The 26,039-nt window shown below is 41.2% G+C and overlaps 1 protein-coding gene across 2 annotated transcripts in view; it reads left to right on the top strand.

Annotated features, from left to right (window-relative positions):
* Positions 1-26,039, top strand: part of LOC122777793 (cadherin-12-like) — a 65,963-nt gene that overhangs the window by 30,977 nt on the left and 8,947 nt on the right. The window contains exons 1-10 of one of the 2 annotated variants that reach the window (XM_044039281.1): positions 6,966-7,000; positions 8,062-8,186; positions 11,097-11,266; positions 13,558-13,677; positions 14,843-15,010; positions 15,137-15,324; positions 20,036-20,289; positions 21,308-21,444; positions 23,230-23,351; positions 23,645-23,759. In XM_044039281.1, the coding sequence (XP_043895216.1) occupies positions 8,074-8,186; positions 11,097-11,266; positions 13,558-13,677; positions 14,843-15,010; positions 15,137-15,324; positions 20,036-20,289; positions 21,308-21,444; positions 23,230-23,351; positions 23,645-23,759 (1,387 nt within the window). In that variant the 5' untranslated portion in view covers positions 6,966-7,000; positions 8,062-8,073. Of the gene's footprint in view, positions 1-6,965; positions 7,001-8,061; positions 8,187-11,096; positions 11,267-13,557; positions 13,678-14,842; positions 15,011-15,136; positions 15,325-20,035; positions 20,290-21,307; positions 21,445-23,229; positions 23,352-23,644; positions 23,760-26,039 lie in introns of those variants that run through there. The other variant, XM_044039272.1, reaches the window with a different exon arrangement.

Here is a 26,039-nt window from a genome sequence, read left to right as displayed (position 1 = left end):
CTTGCTGCCTTGCCAGTGATTCTTGTTAGCATTGTTTTACCAGATTCTTCGATTGCCTGTTGAGGCAAGTCCAAAGCAAAGTTCAATCTGGCACAGATGATAGCTGCCTATTATGTAATATATGACATTTACCAGGAGACATTTAATAGGGAACCATAAGTTGCCACTCCAACATGATAAAACTGATGCATTGCTCTGTTTAGATTCGAGCAAGATCCAGTGACTTCACACAAGCTGTTAAATAACATGAAGCCAAAACCATTTTCCTCCTCTAAAATTAACCAAGGTGCTTCTGTTTCGTGAGCCACAGACATGACTCAGAATATTAAACTAAATTAAATCTCTGGTGCAACAGGCTCATTGCACACCTGCCACCCTCAATACAGCTAAACCAGATTTCACATATAAATAATATCGTATACTGTGTTGAGAGCTGTGACAGGGCAGTGACTCCCCGTGATGGGTGGGCGGGACTGGAGACTATAGTTGTGGGTGTTTACAAATCAAGTGATGAAAACATACTGCATGGGATTTGGAGGCAAAGACAGTTTTAAGAGCCCATCTCCTTCTGTTTGTTGGCGGCTTATTCCCGCCACACAGCTGGGTCATCAAACAGCAAATTCATCACAAGCACTCAAGACACGGATGTGTTCTATATGCTGCATATTATAATGTCTGCTTGTTCCCCAGTGGCGTGTTTGAGCTGTTGCACACAAACTGTCCTGTGCACACCTACAGATTGAGGCACGAGCGAGTTTTTGTCATCAGTTATATTCTCATTTGCAAGGAGGAGAAAGATCTAAAAGTCTGTTGCGACAGATTCCCTAACAGAACTAAGCCACGTTCACGCGACATGACTGTCAAAGTCAGCATTGTTGAGTCTAGCAGTTGTAAAATTCACACTACATGAGGGAGTCGTACACGACATGATGTATCACCAGTAGGAGCCCGGGATAGCACGTTTATTTTCAAACTACGTGTCGTAACGAAATGCATGCAAGTGACTCTGCAATTCTTCTCCTGCTTCTCTCTGGTGCGACAGCGTTATATGCCCTGTTCTGGTTCCTGTCATTGAGTTGTCATTAAATTGAATTAGCTAACTAAACTGAAGTATTATTTTTATTTGTTATATTGTAGAAAATGGTGTCGTCTGAAATAAGCTGGTGTTGCATTGCATGAATATAAGTGGCATCAACCAGAGAGACTCATAACTTGCATGTTGGCATCAGTGCCGTGAAGAATTGTGAAAACCTCGTCACTGTGCTTTCATCACCAGAGATGTATAAAGTACTAGAGACCAAGACTTGAGTAGTCAAAAAGTGACTTCAGTAGAAGTACACTATATTTCTTGTGCTTAAGTATTGCAAGTAGTTTATTTTAAAATGTACTTAAGTACCGAAAGTAACAGTAGAAGTATTGTGTTATGTAGTTACCGATTTAAAGTTTGAGAATAGGCTCCGAGGCCTCTAATCAGTCAACCTGCTACTTATAGTTCGATTAGTCCATCGCCCCCCTATAACTGGTCAGCACGTCAGGACAGCTGTGAGGCTTTCACCCTGCAAAGTACAAGTGGAAGTAGGAGAAAAAAAATGACTGCAGTAAAGTACAGATACAGCATTTTAGTACTTAAGTACAGTAATGAAGTAGTACATCTCTGTTGATCACATCTTATGAGCCATACTAATACTGCATATACAGTCAAAAAGGCTCTGTTGTGCAGTCGATTCTGCACAGTGGTGGCACGGTGGGTGCGGTGTCCACTGCCACAGCCTCGCATGTCTTTTGTTGGCTGACAGGCGCGGATCACGCCCGCGGCCTCTGAGGTCGCAGGTCCTCCACCTTGACATTGTTGTGAGATGCTTCTCTGCTCTCCACAAAACTGCTGCTCAATGGGATCCTTTTTTTTTTTTGGTGGGGTGGGGCGGTGGGGGTGGCTACGTTGTAAGAAAGGGAATCTAGAGCATCTATAGTGAATGAGTCCCCTGAAACCTGACAAAAATCACCTTGTAGTCAAAGTCACTGATATAAATTTTTTTTCCATCCATCTGCTGCTTGATGTAATATTAACTGAAGCTCCTCTCTTGTATCTGCGGGGCTTTACACACAGCACATGGCTGTGTGAATGAATCACGTTAAAGCAAAGTGCTTCGTGAGTGTATATATATTTTTTTTTTGAAAACCAAACTTGTTCGGAATAGCATTCATTTTTTAAAGCAATGAGCTGTTTTGAATTGCAGGCACGTGGAGTCTTGCAGGATAGAGGAGAGGAGCAAGGCGGAGGGAGGAAGTAGAAATCACACACTTGCTCTCTCTTCCATTGCAAAAACAAAAAAAACGCCTTCAGAGGGAAGAATTCTTCACCCTGGACTGAAGAGACAAATTCACGCTGTAGAGAAGTCGTGTGCAGTGCTCACACACATTGGCATGCGACTGACGACACTTTGTGTGCATACAGTAAGGTTGAGGTGGGACCTCCCTGCATTTTTCACTTCACTGGTCATTTGTGACAAATAAGGTTGTATTTTCCAGAGTGCAACGTTAGCAGAACTGTGTGCGTGTGTGTGTGCTCCACATGTTGTGTGGACCTTAATATGGTGTGACTTTTTTTTGCGGACAAAAAGCAAGGGTAAATCAGGGTGTCTCAATCCTGGTCCTGGGGACCTGCACTGCCCTACATGTTTTAGATCAGGGGTGTCAAACTCTTTTTTGTTCAGGGGCCACATGTCGCACAATTTGATCTCAAGTGGGCCGGACCAGTAAAAATAGTAAAATAACAGCACAATGACCAACAAGATCTCCTTTGTTTTTTCATCTTTGTTTTACATTTAATGAAGGATATTTTTTCAAAACATGAAATTTCTTGAGAAATATAGGTGAAATTTCAACAATATCATGCCTAAATGTACTATTTACGCATCACACTGGATCTATAAAGGTACAAACATTTAGTCACAGGTATCTGGAATTGAAAAATATTCCATCTGACATTACATTTAGATTGTAATCGTAGTGTGAAATTTTAACAAATTCATCCTGTGGGCCGGATTGGACTCTCTGGTGGGCCAGTTCTGGCCCCCGGGCCGTAAGTTTGACACCCCTGTTTTAGATGTTTTTCTCCTCCAACACGCCTGACTCAAATGGTCAGTGTCGGTGCATGGCAGTGACCCACTGGGTCAAATTGGGATTATGTTAAATTTGGGATAATTGTAGTTTCAGATTAATTTGAAGGTTAGGTAGATTGTTAATGATTCGTATTGAAGTGAGTCTACAGACATTGATTGTATTCTAGAAGGTGATGTTCTTTATCAGAGTTGATGATCACGTAGGAAAGGTTTAAATTAAGGTTGCACACATATTTTATGTTAAATTGAAACGGGCCTCCATCCAGATAATTCCAGCTCCAAATCTTTAGTCCTTAGCGTCCACGGATCCAGCCTTTGCGAAACTCTCTGATTTATGTGGTGCTCCAAGCCTCTGGGGTAGTGATAAGAACAGACACAATGACAGCATAGTTAATGCATTTTAATATGGGAATGTAATGTTGTAGTGTGAGTGTTTGAATGTGTGTGTGTGTGTGTTGCTGTCAGATTCCACTGAATAAGTCTAAGCTCTACTGGAAAAAATGTAATTTCTTAAAAGTGGGAGGTGACCTTTCTTTAAAAAGTGAAGTATGGCCACAGTCCCCTCTTGTGTTTCTGAGTCACAACAGTGTTAAATATGGAAGTGTTAACTATCAAAGTATAGTTGACCTTTAAATGCAAAATGTCATAATCTCATTCATTTATCAAAATTAGACATTTGTATTCAACCTTTTTTCTCATAATTAACTCATGAATTATTTATTTATGGCCACATTGTTCAAATGGTCTTCTGGATATTGGAGAGCTAGGACCTTTAAGACCCTCATCTTGTGTGTCCACTTCTAATAACTGCAACCTTGCTCCTTCTCTACATTTGATGGCTTAAACTTAACATCTCTGCTTCAGCAACACATGACAAAGGTTCAGTAGGTTTGCTCACATTTAAATCTGTTTTTCTTTTGTTGTTGAACAAAGTCAGACAACTAATCCACTGACTGCAGGCAAAGCAAACAATTGTTTGGTTTTAAGATTGCCAACATTGCCAACCGGGATATGGATTCATCCCACTCCCACATACTTTGTGCTTTCACATCTATTTTGTTCGTTGAGATCTAAAATAATCCTAGCGTGTCTGGTCATGAACTGGCAATTGAACAAGGCTGTGGAACAAAGAACTTTGACCTATTTGCTCATCATCGTCAAAAAAAACCTATGCTTTGGTAACTTCATAAAGGTTTTTTCAAACACTATATGTGGACAAACCGGAATAAACTCTTTTAGGGTTCTAGTTCATTCCCCCGTTGTGTTTATACCCTCGCTGATATACTGTACACAGGTTATAACAAATGACAGAAACGCAAAACACACACAAATTGGAACCCTACAAACGTCACGCGGATTGTCTACTGATCTGTGCAATGTCAGCACAAAAGTCTCAAATTGGTTAACACAATTTTACAAAGTATACATTTCCATTTACTTGCTCCAGAACTTGTTTTTGTATGTGCATCTCTTATAGCCTTTGGGAGGGGGCAGGAAGATATATCACCTCATTGCCCTCATTACATACAGTACGTCTGCCTGACCTTTGCATTGGCACCCCCATCTGTCACTGTATAGGCACAAATGCTTAGCGAGATGACCTCTCTGGAGCGTATGGACCGTATATAGTGAGGTCTTCAAATGCCAGACCCTCAAAGTTAAGTTTGCAGTATTTGGGCGAGAAACTTCATCTGGGACAGGCTCCAGCTTCTGCCACCACCCTTAAAGTAGAAGCAGTAGTTAATGAATGAATGAATAAACCTGATAGTGACCGGTGTCACTTGTAAAATGACTGTCTGTTAATTACAGAGTGACGGAAGATTAAAGTGGTCGAGGAAAGCGATGTAAGTTTGGGAAAGGATGATTCTGCCTTGATGGGCTCCTAATTAGAGCTGCCATCTGTGCGAACATGCAGAGCTGAGGTGGTGGTTTATTAATGCCGTGTTGCAATCCAGTGAGGATTAGATATTGGAAGTGATCCTGTGTTTATTTGCAGGTGTGCGACACACGAACACAGAAATACGGGTCTTTAGCCACTAAATATGATGACAAGCTAACCATTATAGTAACATATTGGTCAAAAACGCATTTAATCCCAGGTTAACACAGGTTTTCCACCTTTGGGTTAAGTGTCAAATGACAAATGTTGGGTTTTTTATTGGCTTTGGCCTGCGTGAGCACACACACATTTCTTCTTCCTCTGGTCCATAGTGTTGTTTTGCTACTTTTTGTATAAGATCTCTCTTGACTTTGGACGTGTGAGTGATGATGTTTACAGCAACACTAGTTAGGAGTGAAATAACAGCCTCGTCGTTCACTTGAACGAGGCCGGTCTGGCAGCACAGCGGGGGTGAGCGTGCAGATGGCTTCATCAAAAAATGAAACCTGGCTCAAGTAAACTATCATTTTACACGGCACTGTATCAGCCAAAGAATTACAGGCAAATAAGCCTGAGAGTGTTTTGAGAACATCTGAGAACTCTTACAATATCCATCCATCCATCCATCCATCTTCTACCACTCTGGAAAATGCATGAATTCTCTGAGGTTTTATTTATACTTTTTCATGTTGTACATGTCTGCTCTCCACTCCTCACTGCTCCATGTTCCAGACACGTGTGTGTGTGTGTGTGTTCACATTTCAAATATGTATTTAACCATCAATATTGCACAGGCTATGGGCTAAATGTTAGAAGAACACCATTGCTTTGATTTCACAGCAGCTCTGAGAGCTGAGGACTGTGTATTATCCCGTGTTGTTTTTTTTCCCGTCCTGCTGTGAGGTCCTATCGGCACACGCATCAACATCTCAGCTCAACTTGATGATAATTAAAATGCATCAGTATTCAGGTCCATTCACTTTGCTATTCGGAGCCCAGTGGGTCTTTAGTTGCTAACTTGCACAACAATGGTTGGATCGCTCCCGGAGAAATGTAATGAATTCACTGTTGGGGAAGCATTTTCTCACTCCGAGAATAATGTTCTGTGTGCGGTTTTGGAACTTATTGCTTCTTTTGTTTATGTAAAGATTTACTATCTCTAATTAACAGCCAGGTGTTGCTCAAGGTCTGCGATACAGCGGCGATAGCGGTGTAAATAACTACCAGCAGGACAGGGTTCACATTTATTAACATAGTCTGGTTTGCATGCTGGGAAATGGTGTCTCTCTGAAATGTCCCATTAATAAATCATGTAATTGGAGTGCTGTCCTGCTGATTATTCCTGAGGATTTGGCTCCTGGGTAGACGTAGTGGAGACGAGCACTCGCTGATTTATTATAATTTCTAGAATGTAATGTAATGGGCTCGTATTAAAAAGCGAGGCTGTGTAAGACAGAACGTGTCTTTATTATGCAGTTTCATTTCACAGCCAACTATGGAAGTTGCGGTAGTCGAATGCATTTATTAAATCATGTGTGTATTTTTTTACTTATCTTATATCAAAGCCCGGGCCTCAGCAGGCTGTCAGAAAAAACTTTTGCATGTTGTCAAAGTCAGTTTAACACTTGTATGACGTGATGCAATGTATGTTTTGGCTCTGAAGGACGCTCAAGAAAATAACCTTAATAGTAGCATTTCATCTTGAGATTGGACACATTGTAAACAGAAAGCAGGCTCTTTATTTGATTTGTTTTTCTATACTGAAACCGGATGATATTTGGTATAAAAGCAGCCTTTTGTGTACTGTGTTTTTTTTGTATTTTTCAGGTGCTACATTCAGCCGCTCAGTATTTTGATTAACAATAAACAAAATGACTGGATTGGATATTGGAAAATGGAAATCATAACATCTGACACAACCCTAAAAACCCTCATTATCCCAAAACTGAGCGCAGGCTGCAAAGAGAGACGTGTGCTACCAACGTCATGTGACCAGGATGTGAGTGAGGAATGCCCTAGTTTGTCATGCTGCAGTTATTATTTAAGAAAAGAGCAAAACTTTCCTCCTGACTGTCTGTGTTTGATTATCATCACTGCCTCCCCAGTGTATTCGGTCTGTGTCTGTGCTCTTTGTTGGTTTGCTCAGTTGCTGCGTTTCCATGTGTTCTTGGTCCTGTTCTCCATGTTTCTGCTCCCTGTGTTTCCTCCTTTGCATTGCTTTTGCCTTGTTGTTAGTATGTTAGCCATCTTTGGTAGCAAGTGGGGCCAATCAGTGAGCTCATATTTATTGGTTCTCACAAACAGACCAATTTCCCTCCATCCTGAGACAGGTCAGTCCCATCACAACAGGTTTTCTAAAGTGGGTCAGGTTTGATGCATTGGCCGTAACAGGGCTGCAGCTATAGAGTTTCCATTAGCAGCCGAGGTGGCTGCCACTGATATGGAGGTGTCTTAGTTTAATCTGCTATCATGGAACTGTGCGTTAGTCCGTATATCATTGATCCTATGTTCTACGTCTATTCTGCTCCGATTGATTGTTGGTCAATTCCACTGCATTTAAAATCATGTGAGTTTGTGACACGGATTCGCAGCTTGACATATAGGTGACACATGATTGGATAATATGATGATGAACTTACTTTATTGCAGAAATAACATAACAGGAAGCGCATCAAGGAGATGACTGGGTGAAGGGTTTTTGTGGAGTTAATGGAATAAATAATAACACTAATAATAAGGTAATTAATGAAATGTCACAATATGTAACTACTATACTGCTCTTCAATACATTGAAGGTTATTAAGCAGTGATAATAAAAGGACACACCATTTCTCTTCATTCAACAATGATTTCTGTTTGTATTTAATAATGTACTCACTATATAATATGCAAATCGAATGTGCATATTATACCTTTTTGTAAGCAGCACGTGTTCTGTCTTACACGTCAATTTACACAGTATTACCCGCGACACTGACCTTGGCAATACATTACGCTTTATAATGACTGATTGCCACTACAGTTGGAGCCATATGTGCATGTGTTTTCTTCCCACTGCAGCTGCACACAGACATGGACCACGGAGAAAACGTAGTGAAGTACACGCTGTCAGGGGAGGGAGCCGGGTCCATCTTCACCATCGATCAAATTACAGGAGACATACATGCCCTGGTGGGACTCGACAGGTCAGTGCTCAGAAATGTTTGCCTCTCATATATATATATATATATATATATATATATATATATATATATATATATATATATATATATATATATATATATATATATATATATATGTTTTTATCATTATTATTATTCTGATTTGCAGCAATGAACAGAACTGGATCAAAATCATGAACGATAAAACCTGATAAATGACTGTATGTCATAAGTCGTGATTACGCGTGAGTTATTCCGCCTCAAATGCATGTCGATCAATAACATTGGTGCTTCTTTTAATGACAGCAAATAACAATGATATGCCACTATTCATGTTGCTCCTGATCTCAAAGTGTCCAGCAGGCGAGAAGCTGGACAGTGTCAGAGCCTTTCAACTGTAAGGATTAACTTACAACGATGAAGCTTTGAGTGATAATGACCTGTAAAATTCACTTTCCAAGTGCTTTTAGTAGTCAGTGTACTTCAGTAATGGAGCACTACAGGGATTTGAAATAGAACTTGGACTGGGCAAAGCTGTGCTTCATATTCAGAGATATAAGATATAACCTTGATAGTTGGCTGTTATTATAAAAATTCTGTGAACGTTCCAATCTGATAAGACGGGATTTGATCTTAAACTGGACATTTATCCAATTTAAGGCGTCAGACGCAGCAATAACATTCTGAGCAGGAGTCAGAGAACAGAGAAGAATACACTCTATTGTTAAAAAAATGGTACTTTGAACTTCATCTCAATAATGTGCATACGCAGTATATCTATAATAAAGCAGACATTTCCAGAGACTGGGGCCAAATGTTAAACATGTAAACATAGTATATCTCTAAGAAACAGCTGTACTTTTCACAACAATGTTAGGTGTTATAGAAACGGCAGTACAAAAGAGTTTTTTGAAAAGTTTTCAAAAACACTGTAAAACAGGACGGTGAAGCTAAAGTGTGTTACTTATCCATGTTAAGGGTGTATTATGTGATGTGATGTGACTTCCTGCTGACAGATGCTGCTTAATTTGCAGATTGACGAGCTAATAAGCCAAAAACTGTGGCTAATAGGGAAAAGGTGAAGGCAGGTTATGTGGCAGTCTGTCACCTCAGTCACACAATTGTTTTATATCCTGAGTTTGTCAGGTTCCTTTAAAGTTTAGGATAAAGTCCTGGTCATGGCGTTTGGTTTGGAAACCAATAGATTGAGAAATATGACTCAAACTGAGATGTGAGTTGTTGTTTTTTTTGTTTGTTTTTGATCTGAAAAAGTATAATAACTAAACTGAACAAGAGTAAATGTAAAAATAAGTAAACATATGCATGCTTATGTAAAAATGTCATGTACAATATATACAGGAGAGATGAACACTATATACATTATTGAATCTAGAGATGGTTGTAATTTGAGTTATTCCACACATTTGAGATTGGCTGTAGCTGCCGTGTGACCCTCAAAGGATAAAGCTGTATGGATAATGAATGGATGGAAATCAAATGCACGTAGAAAGAGCTTTTAATCGATTGTTAAAACTTGGTGTGTATTTTTAGGATGATTTAGCCTTTAGGATAGGATTTTTAAGTTACTTTCTGCCATGTTTTTTTGCTACTTTTTTCGTATGTTGATTCTGTTGATTTTCCCACTGTACCCAACATACAGAGCGACCACTTATGCCTCATTATTTTAGAGATTTTAACTCTACTGAGAGCTCTAAGCACCCCCAACCCCAATCTTTTTGCTACATAACAAAGATTTTTGAAGCAACTGCAACGTGATCTATTTCAGGTATTATTTTATGCCTTTATTTTTAGCTTATGTGGCAGTTAGCGCGTTGACTTTCCCGATTAAAGTGAGTTCTAGAACAGGGACACTCATGTAGTGTCTTAATGCACACAAATGCAGACGCTGAATTGCATTTGTTGCAAAGCACCACTCTCAAAGTCAGTGAAATAAAAGAAGAATCTACTTTTTGGAATGCAGCATGCACTTTCAGTGTGTCTTTTAATACTTGGACCAAAGACGTTGTCTTTGTCTGCTCTGAAATTGACTTTGAGCCACCAATGATCCCAACAAAGCTCTTTAATCAGTTGTTGAAGGATCGGATACACGGAGGCATTGAGCAGCAAAGCTCCTTTTAAGAAAACGCAGTGCTGGTAATTCATTCTTTGTTTTTATTTTATACTTATTTTAATGTGTTTAATTAATTCGTTGAGACCGGAGCAGCAGATTCACTCCTCTCAGCTTTACATATGCAACCCCTCAAGCACCTTGGAGAAAAGCACCTCTAACTTTTTCCACATGTTTTTTTCCGAGCGTTTTTAGACACTACGTGCGAACAGCCTACCTACACTTTCACACTTCTTACTTTTTATACTTTTTTCATCATCTCTGATGCCCTGTGTAACCCCGTAGTTTTTTTGCTCAATTCCTGTTGTTTTTACCATTCTATGTTTCAGATGAGGAAATTCTCCAATACTATTTTCTTCTCACAAAAAGAATAAAGAGTAATATTGGCTATTAGGAGCGTTACTGCAGATGCATAGATTTTGCTCAAGGTTTCACCTCTCACCCAACAGGTTATATAAATAGGAATTTAAGATTAAATACTAAAGTATCTCATAGAAGCTGCACAAACCAGAGAATGAAAGGTAACAGAGAAGTGGAGTGAGATGATGAGTTGTTGCCATGACAATACGGTTCTATCACATTCGTCAGTGTCGAGCTGAGCTTGACACCTTTAACCCTGATTCACTGCAAACCCATACACCACTGTACACCAATGTGCATGTAGTGTGTGTGTATTGATTATTTAAACCCTCAGTGTTGGCGTTAACACAGGCTTACATCAACAGCGCGTGGAACCATGTCAAAGCTGCAGCTCAACTACCTTTATTGCTTAATTGGGAGTAACTGCACGTGTGTTACACTTTCAGGGAGGAGAAGTCGTACTACACACTGAGAGCTCAGGCTGTCGACATCCACACGGGCCTCCCTCTGGAGCCAGAGTCTGAGTTCATCATCAAGGTGCAGGACATTAACGACAATGAGCCACGATTCCCCAACGGACCGTACAGTGGCAGTGTGCCGGAGATGTCTCCGACAGGTACGGAAGCTGAGGCGACAACAAAACAGAGCTGTCACATCTCAAAGAAAAGTGGATGCTCAGTTATATTCTACATTGACTACATACTTAATGACAGCTCCACCCAAAAAAAGGAGAACAATGAGGTCACAGAGAAATAATAGTGACAAAATATAACTCCAGGACAAATTGGATGGTGCCTTTGACAGTTAGAATGTGTAAATGTTGCAGTGTTAATTGGAACTTTGCTTTATAATTGTCCTGCGGGTATTCCACCACAAGCCAAACTGATATGGACGACACTGGATCAAACTGATTGCTATTAAAATGACCAACATGGGATAGAGGGAAAACCTGGCTTGTTAAAAATAAATGACCTGCTCTTGTGTGCATTACTAACGTGGCATGAAATAACCCTGAATTCTACGCCCTTGATTTACGCCCGTGGATGCTCACATAGCCACAGCAACCTTTGCGTCAAACAGTTTTGATGGAAAGATGACAACTAAAGTTCGGGTCATAAACACGTACAGTGTTACAAGTCCGCTGCAGAGAGCTAGCGTTCCACACATGCATACTCAACCTCAACACTTCATTGTAGTTGCAATGAATTCTCACCAGGAAATAGCCCTTATTTATGTTTCCTTGTATTCTATGAGCGCTGAGTAGTACATGGCAGCTACCAACTGGACTGGAAAGTGTTGTGCTATAGGAAGTAGGACATCAGCAAAGTAGACCACTAGGATCACTTATGTTTGTACATGCACCTGTTTCCTGTCCGATCAAATTCCATCAGTTGTTACTGACTTTGGACCCTTGTGGACCACCAAAATGGAGAACCAGTTCAGAAATACTGATGCAGGAAACTTGTTTTACTTTGATAGTTTACTTTAATAGAATAATAGCAAGTCGAACCAAGCTTTCAGGCAGACAGGCAGATGGGCAGTTAACAAACAGACAACAACATTCTGGCAGCAAGCAAGGTTACAAGAATAGCACAAAGTGAGACACACGGAGACATGATTTGGTAAGACACATGGAATGGGGGCCGGTTCAAGTATGAGGAACTAAGGAGGTGAACGAAAATGATGTTTCTAGGAAGGTGGCACAAGTCTAGTGACCGGTGGTGGGTGGATGGGTTGCAGCATCATTAGCACCGGTAGTTTTGCCTCTGTACTTCATACGTTTATGTGTTAACTAAGCTATTTTCTGTCCACTCTGCAAAGTGCTTGTGACCATAGCACTGACACACACACAAACAAAGCCAGACTTAACAGTAGTTGCCCATCTGTCTGCTAAACACATTACTGGGAGGTAATTTAACAGTCAAGGTCTTTAGGCCTTAAGCTGTTAATGCTTCAGCTAAGGACTAAAGTGCTCCGAGAGAAGCTTGACCTCGCTGTGTCTCTATTACACTCAAATACAGCAACAAACAGTGTAGTGGATTAGCGATGGTAGCAAACAGCACAAGCCTCTGCATAACAAAAACCTGATCCCTTCTATGAGAAGTCCTGTTTTGTTCGGGTCATGTTTTAGGCTTAGTTGAACAACACCATGCAGTACCTTTATTATGATGATTATTATTATAATAACAAAGTACTGGACAGACACAGATGAGATTGGGAGGTTTTCAATGAATAAAGGCCATGGAATTATATCATTACATCAAAAGATTTGAGGATTTGGGGATTGTACGTAGGATCAACAGACCAAGTGTCCACAACCCGAACCCTAGTTCCCTACCTTTGGTCGCCTTTTAGCAACTTCCTGTCTACACTTTTTGACGGATCAATCAGATTGTTTCCTGGATGGATAGCTAATAGGTACCCAGCTATGTTCACACTGAATTTTGAATCTACCCACTGATTATACCACAAAAAATTATCAAATTTTCTCCATAACCATAACCTGATCTCCATAAACCTAACCATAACCGTACACATTTAGCCCTCTGTTAGCAACTTCCTGTCTACACTTTTTAAGGGATCGATCTGAACCTTTCGTGATGGATAGGTAATTAAGAATCCGCGCTCTGATGACGTCACCAAAAAGTAACACATTTTCAAGAAATCGCTGTCTCTTACTTACATGCAAAAGTATAAAAAACATCACATAGCTGTCAATAATCATCAGATTTGAACGGAAGTTGGTGTGGGCATAAAGATGTAGACACTCTACCAACAGACCAAGTTTGCCATCCCCTACCATCTCCACAACCTTAACCCTAACCTAATCTGAAAAGATGACTCATCAAATATTGATATAAACTCCAAATGCCCAAAAATGGTGTGTGTGTGTGTGGTTTTGTTTAGGGACTTATGTGACACAGGTGACAGCCACAGACGCAGATGACCCCACATACGGCAACAGTGCACGCATCGTGTACAGCATCATTCACGGACAGCCCTACTTCTCTGTGGACCCCAAGACAGGTGAGAAGAACATGTCTGACGTTTTCCATCACAGCTTCCACGATAAAGTCAATCAGAGCTCCTCAACAGTTGTATTAGAGATCTGTGACTTTTCTGTGAACCTCCATCTCACACTCTCAGCTGCATTTCCCTCCCTTCACGAGCATGAACATGAACCGGTCATGACACAGCGAGCAGCCCCGAGAGTGAGTTTCTCCTCAGTCCTGGTCCTGGTTCCTAAAGCAGGTGCTGAAACATAGGCGGGGGAGATTGTCAGTTCTTCGGCGTAACATCTCGGCAGAGCTGTAATCGTTCTTAACTCCAAATGTCACATTTCATTTCCCACCTGAGGAACAGTGCACTTAACTATTCTCTTTCTTAATGAGAACATGCAGCACTGATGATACAGTCCTGTAACGAGGCTTCTAACACTGGTCAAAGGAAGGACGGGAGCATCGAACAAATGAAATGCTCCAATTGTGGTGTGTGTAAGTGCAGTGAGTGTTGGAATGGGCTATTGTGACATGCACAGTGTTATCTAATCTCTCCGGAAGCAGAAGCAGAAGAAGAAGAAGAGGAAGAATAAGAAGCTTCACTTCCACCGCATACTGTATGTCTGCTCATCCCATCACGTCTGTGACCTTTCAGTATGTTCATTATTCTTCTTCGGAATGGAAATAAAGCAGTGTCACAATGGAAACACCTCACGTCGACATGGATCAAACGCGTTTTTGGATTGACATGTTTACGTGACAGACATATTCTCATTCCAGTCAGACTTTTATTTCAAGTATTTAGCTAATGATCGAACAATGGGACCAGGTGGAACCATTACAATCTAATCTAAGACATTTAACTTTAACTGTCTGAAGTATAACCTCAGTATAAACAGCATTTATGTGATTGTACAGTGGTTGTAGTATTCAAATGTGACCTGTATACAAGAGTGATGGAAATAAGTGACTGCTAAGTCACAGTGGGGCACACACATTCTATAAAGATTTATATCATGACTCCTTCACTTGGATTTACATTGGAAATTCAATAAATCATTTAGTTTTAGTTGTATATTTTGTCTGTTTTGGGGCATTTTCACAACCCATGAGTAAACAGACACAGCGCTATGCAGAAACAAGGTGCAAATAAGTCGATGATAATAAGTCCTCCCCCATCTCACCTCGTCCAGGAGTGATCAGGACCGCGCTGGCCAACATGGACCGAGAGGTGAAAGAGGAGTACCAAGTTATTCTGCAGGCCAAAGACATGGGCGGTCAGCTGGGGGGGCTGGCGTCCACCACCTCCATCAACATCACTCTCAGCGACGTCAACGACAACCCACCGCGCTTTGCAAAGAGTAAGAAAGTCTCAACAGTGAGGTTTGATTAAGTGTCCCTTTTTTTAAAAAAAAAAAATGAAGTTAACCACTCACTGGTTGGGTTTGTCTGTTACTACATGTGAATAACTTGTGTCATTGTCTCAGGTGTCTTTCACCTGCGGGTGCCAGAGTCTGCACCACTTGCTTCGCCAGTCGGTCGCATTCGGGCCCACGACTTGGACGCTGGCAGCAACGCAGAGGTGGATTATGCCATCGTACCAGGGGACGAGGGCAACATGTTTGACATCATCTCAGATCGACATAGTCAAGAGGGCACCATAGTCTTAAAACAGGTACATACACTCATTACTGTTCTATGGCATCAATATCCATATCTGGACCGCTAAAACTGTATTATATGAGTGGTGAAGTTCGATACCCAGCTCCACACTCACCACCCGCTTCTGCAGGTACATCGGCCATGATTTATATTTCTGATTGGTGACATAATAATAGGACGGCTGACCTTTTCTGATGCTTGTTGATGATACAAATACAGCAAATCTCTATGACTGCCTCTGTGTTTGGTGTTGTTATAGAGCAGCAGAGTGAAATGTCTGTCAGTGGAAACAGTTGAGCTTTGTTACGGCTGCAGATGAGCCACCTGCCACCACCATAACAAGGGAAGCTGGTAGTAAATAATACTGCATTTATTGTACAATACCATTGTTCTAGTCTTGTCATACACTCAACCCCTGTCATATTACAGTACACAAACACTCACAGACCACTCACTCCACAACCACCTCCCTATGAATATTAACACTGGATGCAAAAAAGTACAGAGCTGTGGTCTGAAATGCTGTCTACACATGTTTAAATATAAACAGAGTAGTATGGATGTAGTCGAAGGTAAATATGTCACAGACATGCAGAATATGGCAATTCACTAGGAATAACTTTCATCGTTCTTCACATCACATTCCCTTTCTAAGGGTATCACCTCATTATGTATTTAAAAAAAAAAGAAAAGAAACTTCACAAGTGAAGGCAAAATTTGCAGTCATCAGCATTTCCCCCCGTGATGTGCTGTCAGTGATCTAAGAGAGACAGGAATGTGCTGATCTGGCTGTGATCCCAATCAATCTGCCTCTTAACCTTCCATTGAACCAACTTATTAGGCTAGATAATGCCTTTACACACACACGCACACACACACACAGGCAGGACGGCACACTCCGATGCACACAGAACAGTCTTCACGTTTGCAGCGTCAGCCGAGCTGATGGAGAATCAGCGAGAAGCGAGTGTGTGTAAGAAAGTAAAGTAAAGGTGTGTGTGTGTGCGTGTGCGTGTGCGTGTGTGTGTGTGTGTGTAACCTCAACACATGACACCAACTGTTAAATGCTCCATCTGGAAGTTTACAGCACCTGACATCACACTCAAACACAGACACACACACAGAGCGGAGCAAAGTCGTATCACATCATGCGTTTTAACATCAGAAGGCTGCCGAGGCTTCTTTATATCAGACGCTTCTCTAAACCAGGGCAGACGACGCGAGAGCTAAGTCTCTTGTTTGAGAAAAATGAAATAAATCTGTGGCTTTCACTGTTTTGTGTTAAACTCACTCGCAGTTATGAAACACTATGATCGTGCATAATATACACAATTTAGATTTGCAACCCTGACCTATGAAACCGCCTATTACATAAACTCACAGCTCATAACACCCGGGTTGCCAGGTTGGAAATGCTTTATGTTTTACCGAAACTAAAACACAGATGCCAGTGTGGATAATTTTCTCCGGAAAAGGGAAGCGATTGAGCCTCAGCAAATCTCTCTCTCGCTCTCAGCCCGTTTTTTGTTCCAAGAGCGTCACACACCACCGCTCTGTCACTTTCCCTTAGCCTCGCCTTAAGAGAACGCCTTAAAAGAGAGCATTTCGAGTGTGATATCCACTAAGCCTAACCTGGACATTTACCCTAACCTCATTCCTTGTTGTGGCCCCTAACTCTCAACCTCAACCTCAGCTTTTATTTTACCCCTTCTCTGCTTTCAGAGTCTAAATACACCACCAGTGAGGTTCACATAGGAGTCAATTGAAAGCTCAGTGCTATCCACATGCGATTGGATCACTCAGACTGGATGTTAATACCAGGTCTGAATGGGACCTAAGGGAAAGGTGGAGATAGAATAAGGCAAAGGAGGCTCTTTCTTTCCTGGAGTTTGCCAAGCATCCTCCCAAATCCCCAAATCCATCTCTGAGTGAGCAGCTTTTTCGTTTGCTACAGGAGTCCAAGTTAAGCGCTGTTGGTCTGACATTTGCATCGTAACATAGACTTTCTCGGGCTGCTGTTTTGTGCGTCCTCAGAGACTTTGCATGGCAGCTTGCAGAGCCTGCAAGTGTTGAGGTTCATTTCGGAGAGAGCGGTGTGTTGTCACTCCGGCCCGTATGTTTGAGGAGGGGATCGGTTCAGAGGGAGAGTGGATCTTAAAACCAGGGACACGAAACGTCAGGGCAAAGTAAAGCAATTGTTGTGTTGATTTTTTTTATTATATAAACACAGAACATCTCTGTGTGACTGCAAACACTGTGTACAGGCTTGGCTACTGAGGCACATCCACACATGACGATCACTGGAAGTGACTGGCACAGGGCTCTAAGTGGGAAACGACAGTGTCTTTCTTTCCCACAAGATCAGTGGGAGTGAGAAGATGAAAGCTAAAGAGTCAAATGTGTGTTTGTGTAGGTTGTGAAGAGATTTAGACGTGTTCGGCTCTCTCTCTTTGTGTTTAAAGATGCTTTGAACAGCCTCCTCGGCAGCGTTCTTGTTATGATGCAGTGGTCAGTCGCTCGTTTTTTTCAAGCTTCCACTTGAAGAATTGTAGAGCAAAGCCAAAAGCACTCATACGGTTTGATTCTGATGCACAGAAGGAGCAACAGTCAAGCCTGGGAATGTGAAATGGCTACAGCATCATTATACAAACTCACTTTGATGTGTATACAAATGTGTCTTGGTACAGTTTGTGGCTACATTTCCATATCAAAGTGTCTGTCTCCTGCATCCCTCTCTCCCGTGCTTTCACAAACAGACGAGTGTGAGGGGGAAGAATGGAAATCGACCTTTCTCCACGTCCAAATCAATCAGTGCATCCATTGCGGTGATTAGACATAGGGAACCCGAGAATCCTGTCCTTTGAAGTATCTACTGTGAGGAATTAATTGATCAGGGATGCAGTCACGGTTGCTATGCAACAATAACGCAGGGATACCTCGGTGTCGTTCTAAGAATGCAGAGCGGAACGTATTTATCGTGTTTCAGTTCAGTGGTCGCCTAATGACACTGGTGTCACAGTGCTACAACTCTGCTACCCCGTCTATCCATCCACTGTACAACTGGTGGACACTTCAGGGCCTCTCCCAAAAAATAGATATTACAGTATAAAAGAGCCATTAGCACCTCATCAAAAACAGTTATCGGTATCTGGAATTCGGTACCGGTACCAAACAGTACCTTATTTCGGTACTTTTAAAATCTTTTTTGGTTGTAAAACAAAGTCTACACTTTTCCGTTTAAGTTTTTTATTAAGAAGATTTAAGAACAGTAAATAAATATGACCTGGTCCTTATTTGGTTGTCAACGTTCCTAGCTTGACCGGCTTCAGGGCTGTCGCTACTAGCACTGCTAGCGTTGGTAGCTGATGCAGCAGTTGTCCCTTTCAGTGAGACACAGGTGCTTCATCAGGTCCCAGCCGGCCTTGAGCGCCATCTGTGTCTAATTGTGTGAAATGCAGCCACACTTTCGACTACTTTCGGCTCGCCATTATTGCTGTCGCACTCTCGTAGTCTCGCGACGCGTAGCTCTCGCATTCTCGCGCTCTCCCAGACATTTCAAGTACCGAAATTTGGCACAGATTCATTAAAATTGAACCAATCCTTTGGTAGCGTGGCCAACCGTAATGCTTCAACTCTGCTGAATAACCAACAAGAGACAAATGGCCCGACGTCATAAGTGATTGCTTCAAAGAAGAGGAAAAAAGGCTGTTCTTGTTCAGCTTTGGATTAACTCTTTTATGTGTACTTAAGTCTTTGCATTACAGACACAGTAATATTGAGCTTTTCTTTTAACACTAACAAAGAAGAAGAAGTCTGCCCACGTAAACCTGATACAGAGACCGGGGAAATAGAAGGAGAGGAGGAAGTGGAAATAATGAGTGAGGCTGTTTGACCAGGTGATGGAAAAGTGTAGAAATGAAATGAAAATGTGTTTTCCTGAATTATAAATGGTGAAGTGTAATTGTTTTTCAGTATCAGTGTGTTACATGTGGAAGTACACAGCATGCACAAAAAGGAAGACATTATCTTTTAATTACGTGGAGATTACACCAACACATATTGTACAATAGTATAATGAAAGGTTTTAATCGTTCTGTTTCTGTGCATCAGCCTTGATAATTAACCTCGGCCTGAGGCAACATCTTTAAGAGGATCATCATTTTAATTTACTTTTTTATTTTTTTGCTCATACCTGTGTTTCATTTATCTACACTAATGTGTTCACCGTGTGTATAACTGTGCAGTGAGCAACTCACAGATGGATAGTTATGACATTAGCATCCAGTAATCAGTCAGAATGCTGCCTGAGATGCTGTTCGCTCTTTCATTAACCACATTACTGTTAAATAGCTCAGTTCCAGGTTCAGTTTAGTGCAAATTCACATAAACTAATGAACAACAAAACAACAAATAGTGTGTTTTGTGTCTGGACACCTCGTTTTTAACCATCTTTGAGTTTCGGGAGCACAAAATATTCTCAGTGTTCCCTGTGATATTCTTAAAAAGAATTCTCCCAACTATTTTTTTTTTTTTAAACATCATTCAAGTTAACCAGTAATTTAATGTAACTGTAATAAAAAAAGTACACATAGTACCTGAACTGTATGTGTGCTATTAACCGATTTGGGTTTAAAGTGAAAGAATTGTGATATTCTAAGGGTTTTAATTTGCCTGTTGCAAATCAATCAATCCTTCATGTCCCCGCCGTCTCCTCTCCTCCACAGACCCTCGACTATGAAACCAAAAAGTCATACACTTTCAAGGTGGAGGCTTCCAACGCGCAGCTGGACCCTCGTTTCCTCCACCTGGGGCCTTTCAAAGACTCGGCCACAGTGAAGGTGAGTGTCCTGGACATGGAGGAGCCTCCGGTCTTCACCAAGCCGTCTTACTCCATGGACGTGTACGAGGACACTCCCCCGGGGACCATCATTGGCTCCGTGACTGCCCACGACCTGGATGTCAGCAGCAGCGCTGTCAGGTAGCAGACTCGTCATTACTGTGTGGGGGACAACATAACAGCCACATGTGCTATAACAATTGTTTTGGTATTTATATTTGGCCGTTTCTGCTCCTTATCGGATGAACACGATGAGTTTTAACATGTCAAATTCTTTCCCTGACAGTTCCGGAATGTTGGGAATCCCTCCTGGAAGAATAATGTCCATATTTAACATGTGCAGCATTAGCACATGAAGTCATTTTGCTGTAGAAATACATTGTTGGCCTATATTGGCATAAAATATGCTGTACATATATACATATATATACATATATATGTATACAAGGGGCCAATTTCTTTTGTTTTAGCTACATCAGTGTTTAAAAAGGATAAAAAGATTTGCACCGCTGGATGAAACCTCTCACGACACGACCATGATCGCAGTCATCGTTGTGTGATAACGTGATTATCTGCAAATGTAATAATATGGTGCCATTCACTTGTGCATAAAACAGCTAAAAGGAGGGGAGAGGACGCAGCCCTGGGGAGATCAGAGAAAACACCATTCACCCTCAGCCGCTGTGGCCTTCCTGTGATAAAGTCAATTAGCCAACAAATCAGGCCTGCATCAATATTAAAAGTGCTAAATGTGTGGGGTTGAATGCAATTCAAAGAGAAGTCGATACAAAAGCTGAGCCTTTACAAGGTGTTTTTTAAAAAACATATTTAAAAAAGAGCCTCATCTTTTTCATGAAGTCTGAGTTCTGAAGTAAAGGGTGTTTGTACAGAGTGCATATGCGTTGGGTAGCAGGTGTTAGGTTAGACTCCTGCGAGGCCACGCCATTAACTTTATTCCATTACCTCATTTCATGGTTCTCCTTTCCTGTCACTGTTAATAAATACAAAAGGGGGGGGAAAAAACCCATAAAACTTTTTCCGTGTTATTCTGTTCTCTTTGTTTCCGTGACAGCTTTTCTCCATGTCAGTTGACAACAGAGCACTCAGCTCTCCACTTGAACCTGTTCCCCTCTTATGTCGAGCGCTCTCATCTCTGCAGGTATTCTCTGCTGTGGGACACGGAGTCTGACAGCTGCTTTGACATCGACACCGTCGAGGGGACCATTTCCTCTAATGACTACCTGGACAGAGAGATGGCTCCACAGCACAATATCACGGTGGTGGCGACCAAAGTCAGTAAGTATTTCCAATACAAAAAGGTTCCAATCCAATATTAGACTTCTAAGTGCAGCTAAGTGACATCCTCGCCACTCTCACCACCAAATTATATTTTGCTGTCGAACCAGTTGCACTTAGAAAACCTTTGGCCAGTGAATCCGCCGACGTCGTTGCCATTGGGGGTATGATAGGAAAGGAAACGACAGATGCAGGATAATGGATTGCACAGGCGAACAAAAATGAAAGTCCATTTCTCTTCTGAGCCTTACTGGAACACAAAACAGATCAGAAAGTCACGGCGATGCATAGCTGCATTTTTGTGCTCGTTCACGTTTCCCTTCTGGTGGGCTTTGCAACAGAGCACATACAGTGTGTGAACTGTCTTGACTGTCTTATCCAAAGTCTAAAAATGAATTAAAGAGTTAGAAATTAAAAAATGAGAAATGTATTAAAAGTAATGAAAAAGCCTGCCGGGGTGATTGCGCACACATTTCAAAGGAATGAGTCAGCTTCTTCCTGGAAGGCTGCTACAGTGACTTGACACTTTTAATTTTCACTTTAATCAACCACAGAGCCAATTAGTTTTACATGTATTTAGTGTGTTATCCTGATTTAAAAGCTGTTAAAGGCACAAACACACACACACACAATTCACACTCTTATTCACACCTCACATTAGTGAGGTGTGATACACCGAGATTAAATATCCAGGCACAGATTGATTATTAATGCTGACACTGATCAATAATGGATTACATAACCAGCGAAGGAAGAGCAATGACATCCAGAGAACAATGGTCCAGAGCCGACTGATCCAGATGAAGACGTTGTGCAAAACCACTTATGTGACATGTTCTTTAATGTCAGATAATACAGTTATGGCATAGACCATATTGTTAAGAGATGTTCTGTGTTCTGCAGACATGCTGATTACAGGTGCAGTTGCGGCTGCTGTGGTGGAAACTTAAGTTATTAAAGTTTTGCGAGCAGCGTAACCGCACGATTTCCTCCTGTAAGCTCCTTGCGGAGGCAGTGGGCTCTGCCGACTTCTGCCCATTACGCAGAGGAACAATACAATACAACAACAATAGGATTTTTATCAAGTTTAAATAGAAGGATGATCGGAACAGGAGATATTCAGGACCTCACTGACTTACATTCATTTTGGAAAAGCCTAAACAAAGCCTCATCTCCAACCTTCAATTCAAATGCTATAGCAAAAACTCCTTAGAAATGAGGTTATGTCTCATTAGGGCCAGGTTTTGGTCTCTGTGAGGACAACTAGTTCTGACAAGGTCAGTGTTTATGCCAGAAAAAGGTCCTAAAAAGATGCACTAAATACCAGTACACACACACACACACACACACATACACACGCACAGACCATCTGCCTCCATTCAAACCCAAATACCTGTGAAGAGAATTTAATTCAATTTTTTTGGCCCACATTCATGAATCCAAAAAGGAGATGAGAAAATCCCATCTGATAAAATAAATCACTTTAATCATAACAAATGATAGTACACAGAGTTGCTTGAATTAAATAAACGTTTATTGAAATAACACTTCAGGTCTGCGTCCCCAATCTGCAATTTGTGGCTTCACTGCAGTCGACTTATACATTTAAATGGAAATGTGTATGAAATAAGATTAGATACATCAGACAGGTTGTCCACTTTCTTCAGTCTACCTGTGAATGTTTCCACCTCACTTCTTTAACCATGGAATTTCAACATTATATACACATGTCATGTGATACTATGCCACTATGTGTGTATAATGACTTCCTGTGCATGCACACAGACAACCCGCTGCTTTCCAACAAAGTATCCGTGACAGTCAACGTCCTGGACGTGAACGAGTTCCCGCCCGAGCTGACCGTTCCTTCAGAATCGTTTGTGTGTGAAAACTCCAAGGTCGGACAGGTAAAGTCAACCGAGACCGATCGGTATGATGCGATCTGTGATTTGTATAAACGCCTTAATGTGTTAAATATTCACTGGAAATATTGTGTGTCAAGTGGTTTGGCACATATCACTGTTAAAAACATACACCTCCAGGCTGGAGTTACACTTTCTTTTTTCCCCTCCTGACATTTTTCTCTGCCAGCAGTCTTGAAACATCTTTTTTTTTTTTTTGGTTTTTGCACAAGCTGCCAACTTTTTCCTCTCTGGGGATCCCCGATTCATTGTTCTCTCTTGGTTGGTTCCCTGACCAGGTGATCCAGACGGTGAGCGCCGTGGACAGGGATCTTCCTCCTGTCGGTCAGAGGTTCTTCTTCAAGGTCCCGAGGGAGCTGCGCAACCGGAACTTCACTGTTAGAGATTTTGGAAGTAGGTAAAAGGGGAAGATTTGGGGATAAACTGTCAATGTGGAAGGAGAGCTTATTATTTTTCCCCCAAAACCTCACTGTTTGTTTTCATTGCCCCCATTGCATTGAACACCAAACAATAATGTAGTGACAAACTGTGCTGTGCTGTATATGAGGTACATATTTCCTTTGGCGCGGGGAAGAAACAAACATCAGAAAGAGATTATACACTTAGAAACACACCTACCGATACAGCTTCATTTATAAATGAGCAACACTTCTCTTAAAAGTTTGTCGCGGCATGTGTTGTTTTCAAAACTTGTTCTGCACTGCCCCCAAGATGCCAAAGCTTGTAATTGCATGTTCTAAAGCTCCGACCATGATTCCTGCAGAGCTGATTCATGTCTCTGCTGCTGTTTGGGTTTGATTCTACATTATGTTTGTCATAGATTTACACTATACTTTTTATAGTCCACCTTACAATTTCACTCCACTATAGATGTGTCACCTCTTTGGATTGTGGGAAGAAGCCTGAGCACCCAGAGAGAGAGGGAGAGATCCTGCCCTGCATGTTTTAGACGTTTCCCCGTTGTAAACAATAGCAATTTTTGGTTGCAAGTTGCATGTTGACTATTCTTCACCTCACGTTTTCCTTCCAAGTGCATTGGAGAACACATGTAGCCCTCACTTTTGCATCACAACTCAAAAGATGATTAGAAAACAGTGGGTCAAAAAGGCTGGACTCTGTAATGCTGACCTGGCTCCTGATATAAATGTGAAATTTTCATTCTGGGGTAAAAAAAAAATAAAATAACAATTATTTTCACCTGAATTTTACACACTGGACCTTAACAGAAATAAAAACCTAAATCAGAAAAATAAATACAGAAATAAAATAACATAGTAGCACTGCTGCTAGCGCTGGTGTGGAGACAAGAGAACAGAACCTCGTCCCTTTAGTTTGCATCTCCACCACTAGGGGGCAACATGTCCGCGTGTGACACACAGTACAGTGAGTTCTCTGCTGACGTTTACTTACTGTTTCCTAACACAACACCTCACTGACATTCACTGCTCTGTGCTGGTATATTTGTACCTCTGAACAATCAACATCATGTCTGATCGAGTCAGACACAAGGACCTGCAGCCACAGAGGGAACTAGGCCGTGTGTGTGTGTGTGTGTGTGTGTGTGTGGAACACGAACAAGGTGCCTTAATGGCCTCTACCTTGTCAAGCTCCATCACTGTCGAGTGCAGGGAGAACATATCTTTCCTGACGCACGCACACGCAGGTTTGCACAGCTCTACTTTGAAGGACTCTGCACCGATTCAAGAGAGGGTTATTTAATGCCTAATCCTAATCTTAATCAGTCATAATCTTAACCAGCTCTTGAGAAATGAGGTTCTGCCTCTTTGGAATCCAGTGTGCGACTCCTGGTCCTGACAAGGTAGGTGATTATGCAAGACAAGGTCCTAAAGAGTTCACACACACACACACACACAGATTTGCAAACCTGTTCTGTTGCAATGAACTTTTATATTCTTGCTGTTTGTTTATGTGACTGGAATAAAGTTTATGTCGGCATCAGTTAAAGTTGAATTTATTATAATCCCACTTGTGTTCCTGACTGTGAGGAAATGCCATTTTGAAAAATACTTGTTAAATAGAATTTGTTAACTACACACCTTGAAGTCGAAAAAACTTAAAGCATTAGGCTGCAGAGACACTGTGGAAGCAGAGGAGTCTGACACTGAAGTAACACAGACTGAGGAAAAGTGTGGGAGACTTTGGGGAAATATTGACCTTTAAGTTACTTTTATTCTCTGGAAGAAGGAAAAAAAACAAACCTTCAGAAGTCTGGACAATAAGATTTTCAGTGCACAGCCACATTTAGAAATGAATGCAATGAATAAATAACATAATTTAAAATGTCCCCAATTAAGTCAAAATAGCACAGATATCAGAGGAAAAAGACGGTTTCCTGTTTTCCAGAAATGATGTTAAAATATCAGTGACACTTTTATGGAAACCAAATGCATTTATACAATTTTAAATGACTTTATTTTTTATTATAAGGGTAGTGTTTCACAGCCGGGAGAAGATGCAGCTGTTCTAACAGATTATGATGATTACTATTGTTGCAGGTTGACGGTACACATTTACAGAGACATAATATTTTGTGTATGTATATATATTTTTATATATATATATATATATATATATGTATATGTACACAAAAAAGATGAAATGTTAACAGGCAGTGTTTTATAGCAGAATTCGTCATTATCTATACTGTATATC

Source organism: Solea senegalensis, linkage group LG1 (assembly GCF_019176455.1).
Source record: "Solea senegalensis isolate Sse05_10M linkage group LG1, IFAPA_SoseM_1, whole genome shotgun sequence".
Classification (NCBI taxonomy): Eukaryota; Metazoa; Chordata; class Actinopteri; order Pleuronectiformes; family Soleidae; genus Solea; species Solea senegalensis.
Note: the sequence above shows the minus strand (reverse complement) of the source record. Positions and strands in the feature narration are given on the sequence as shown.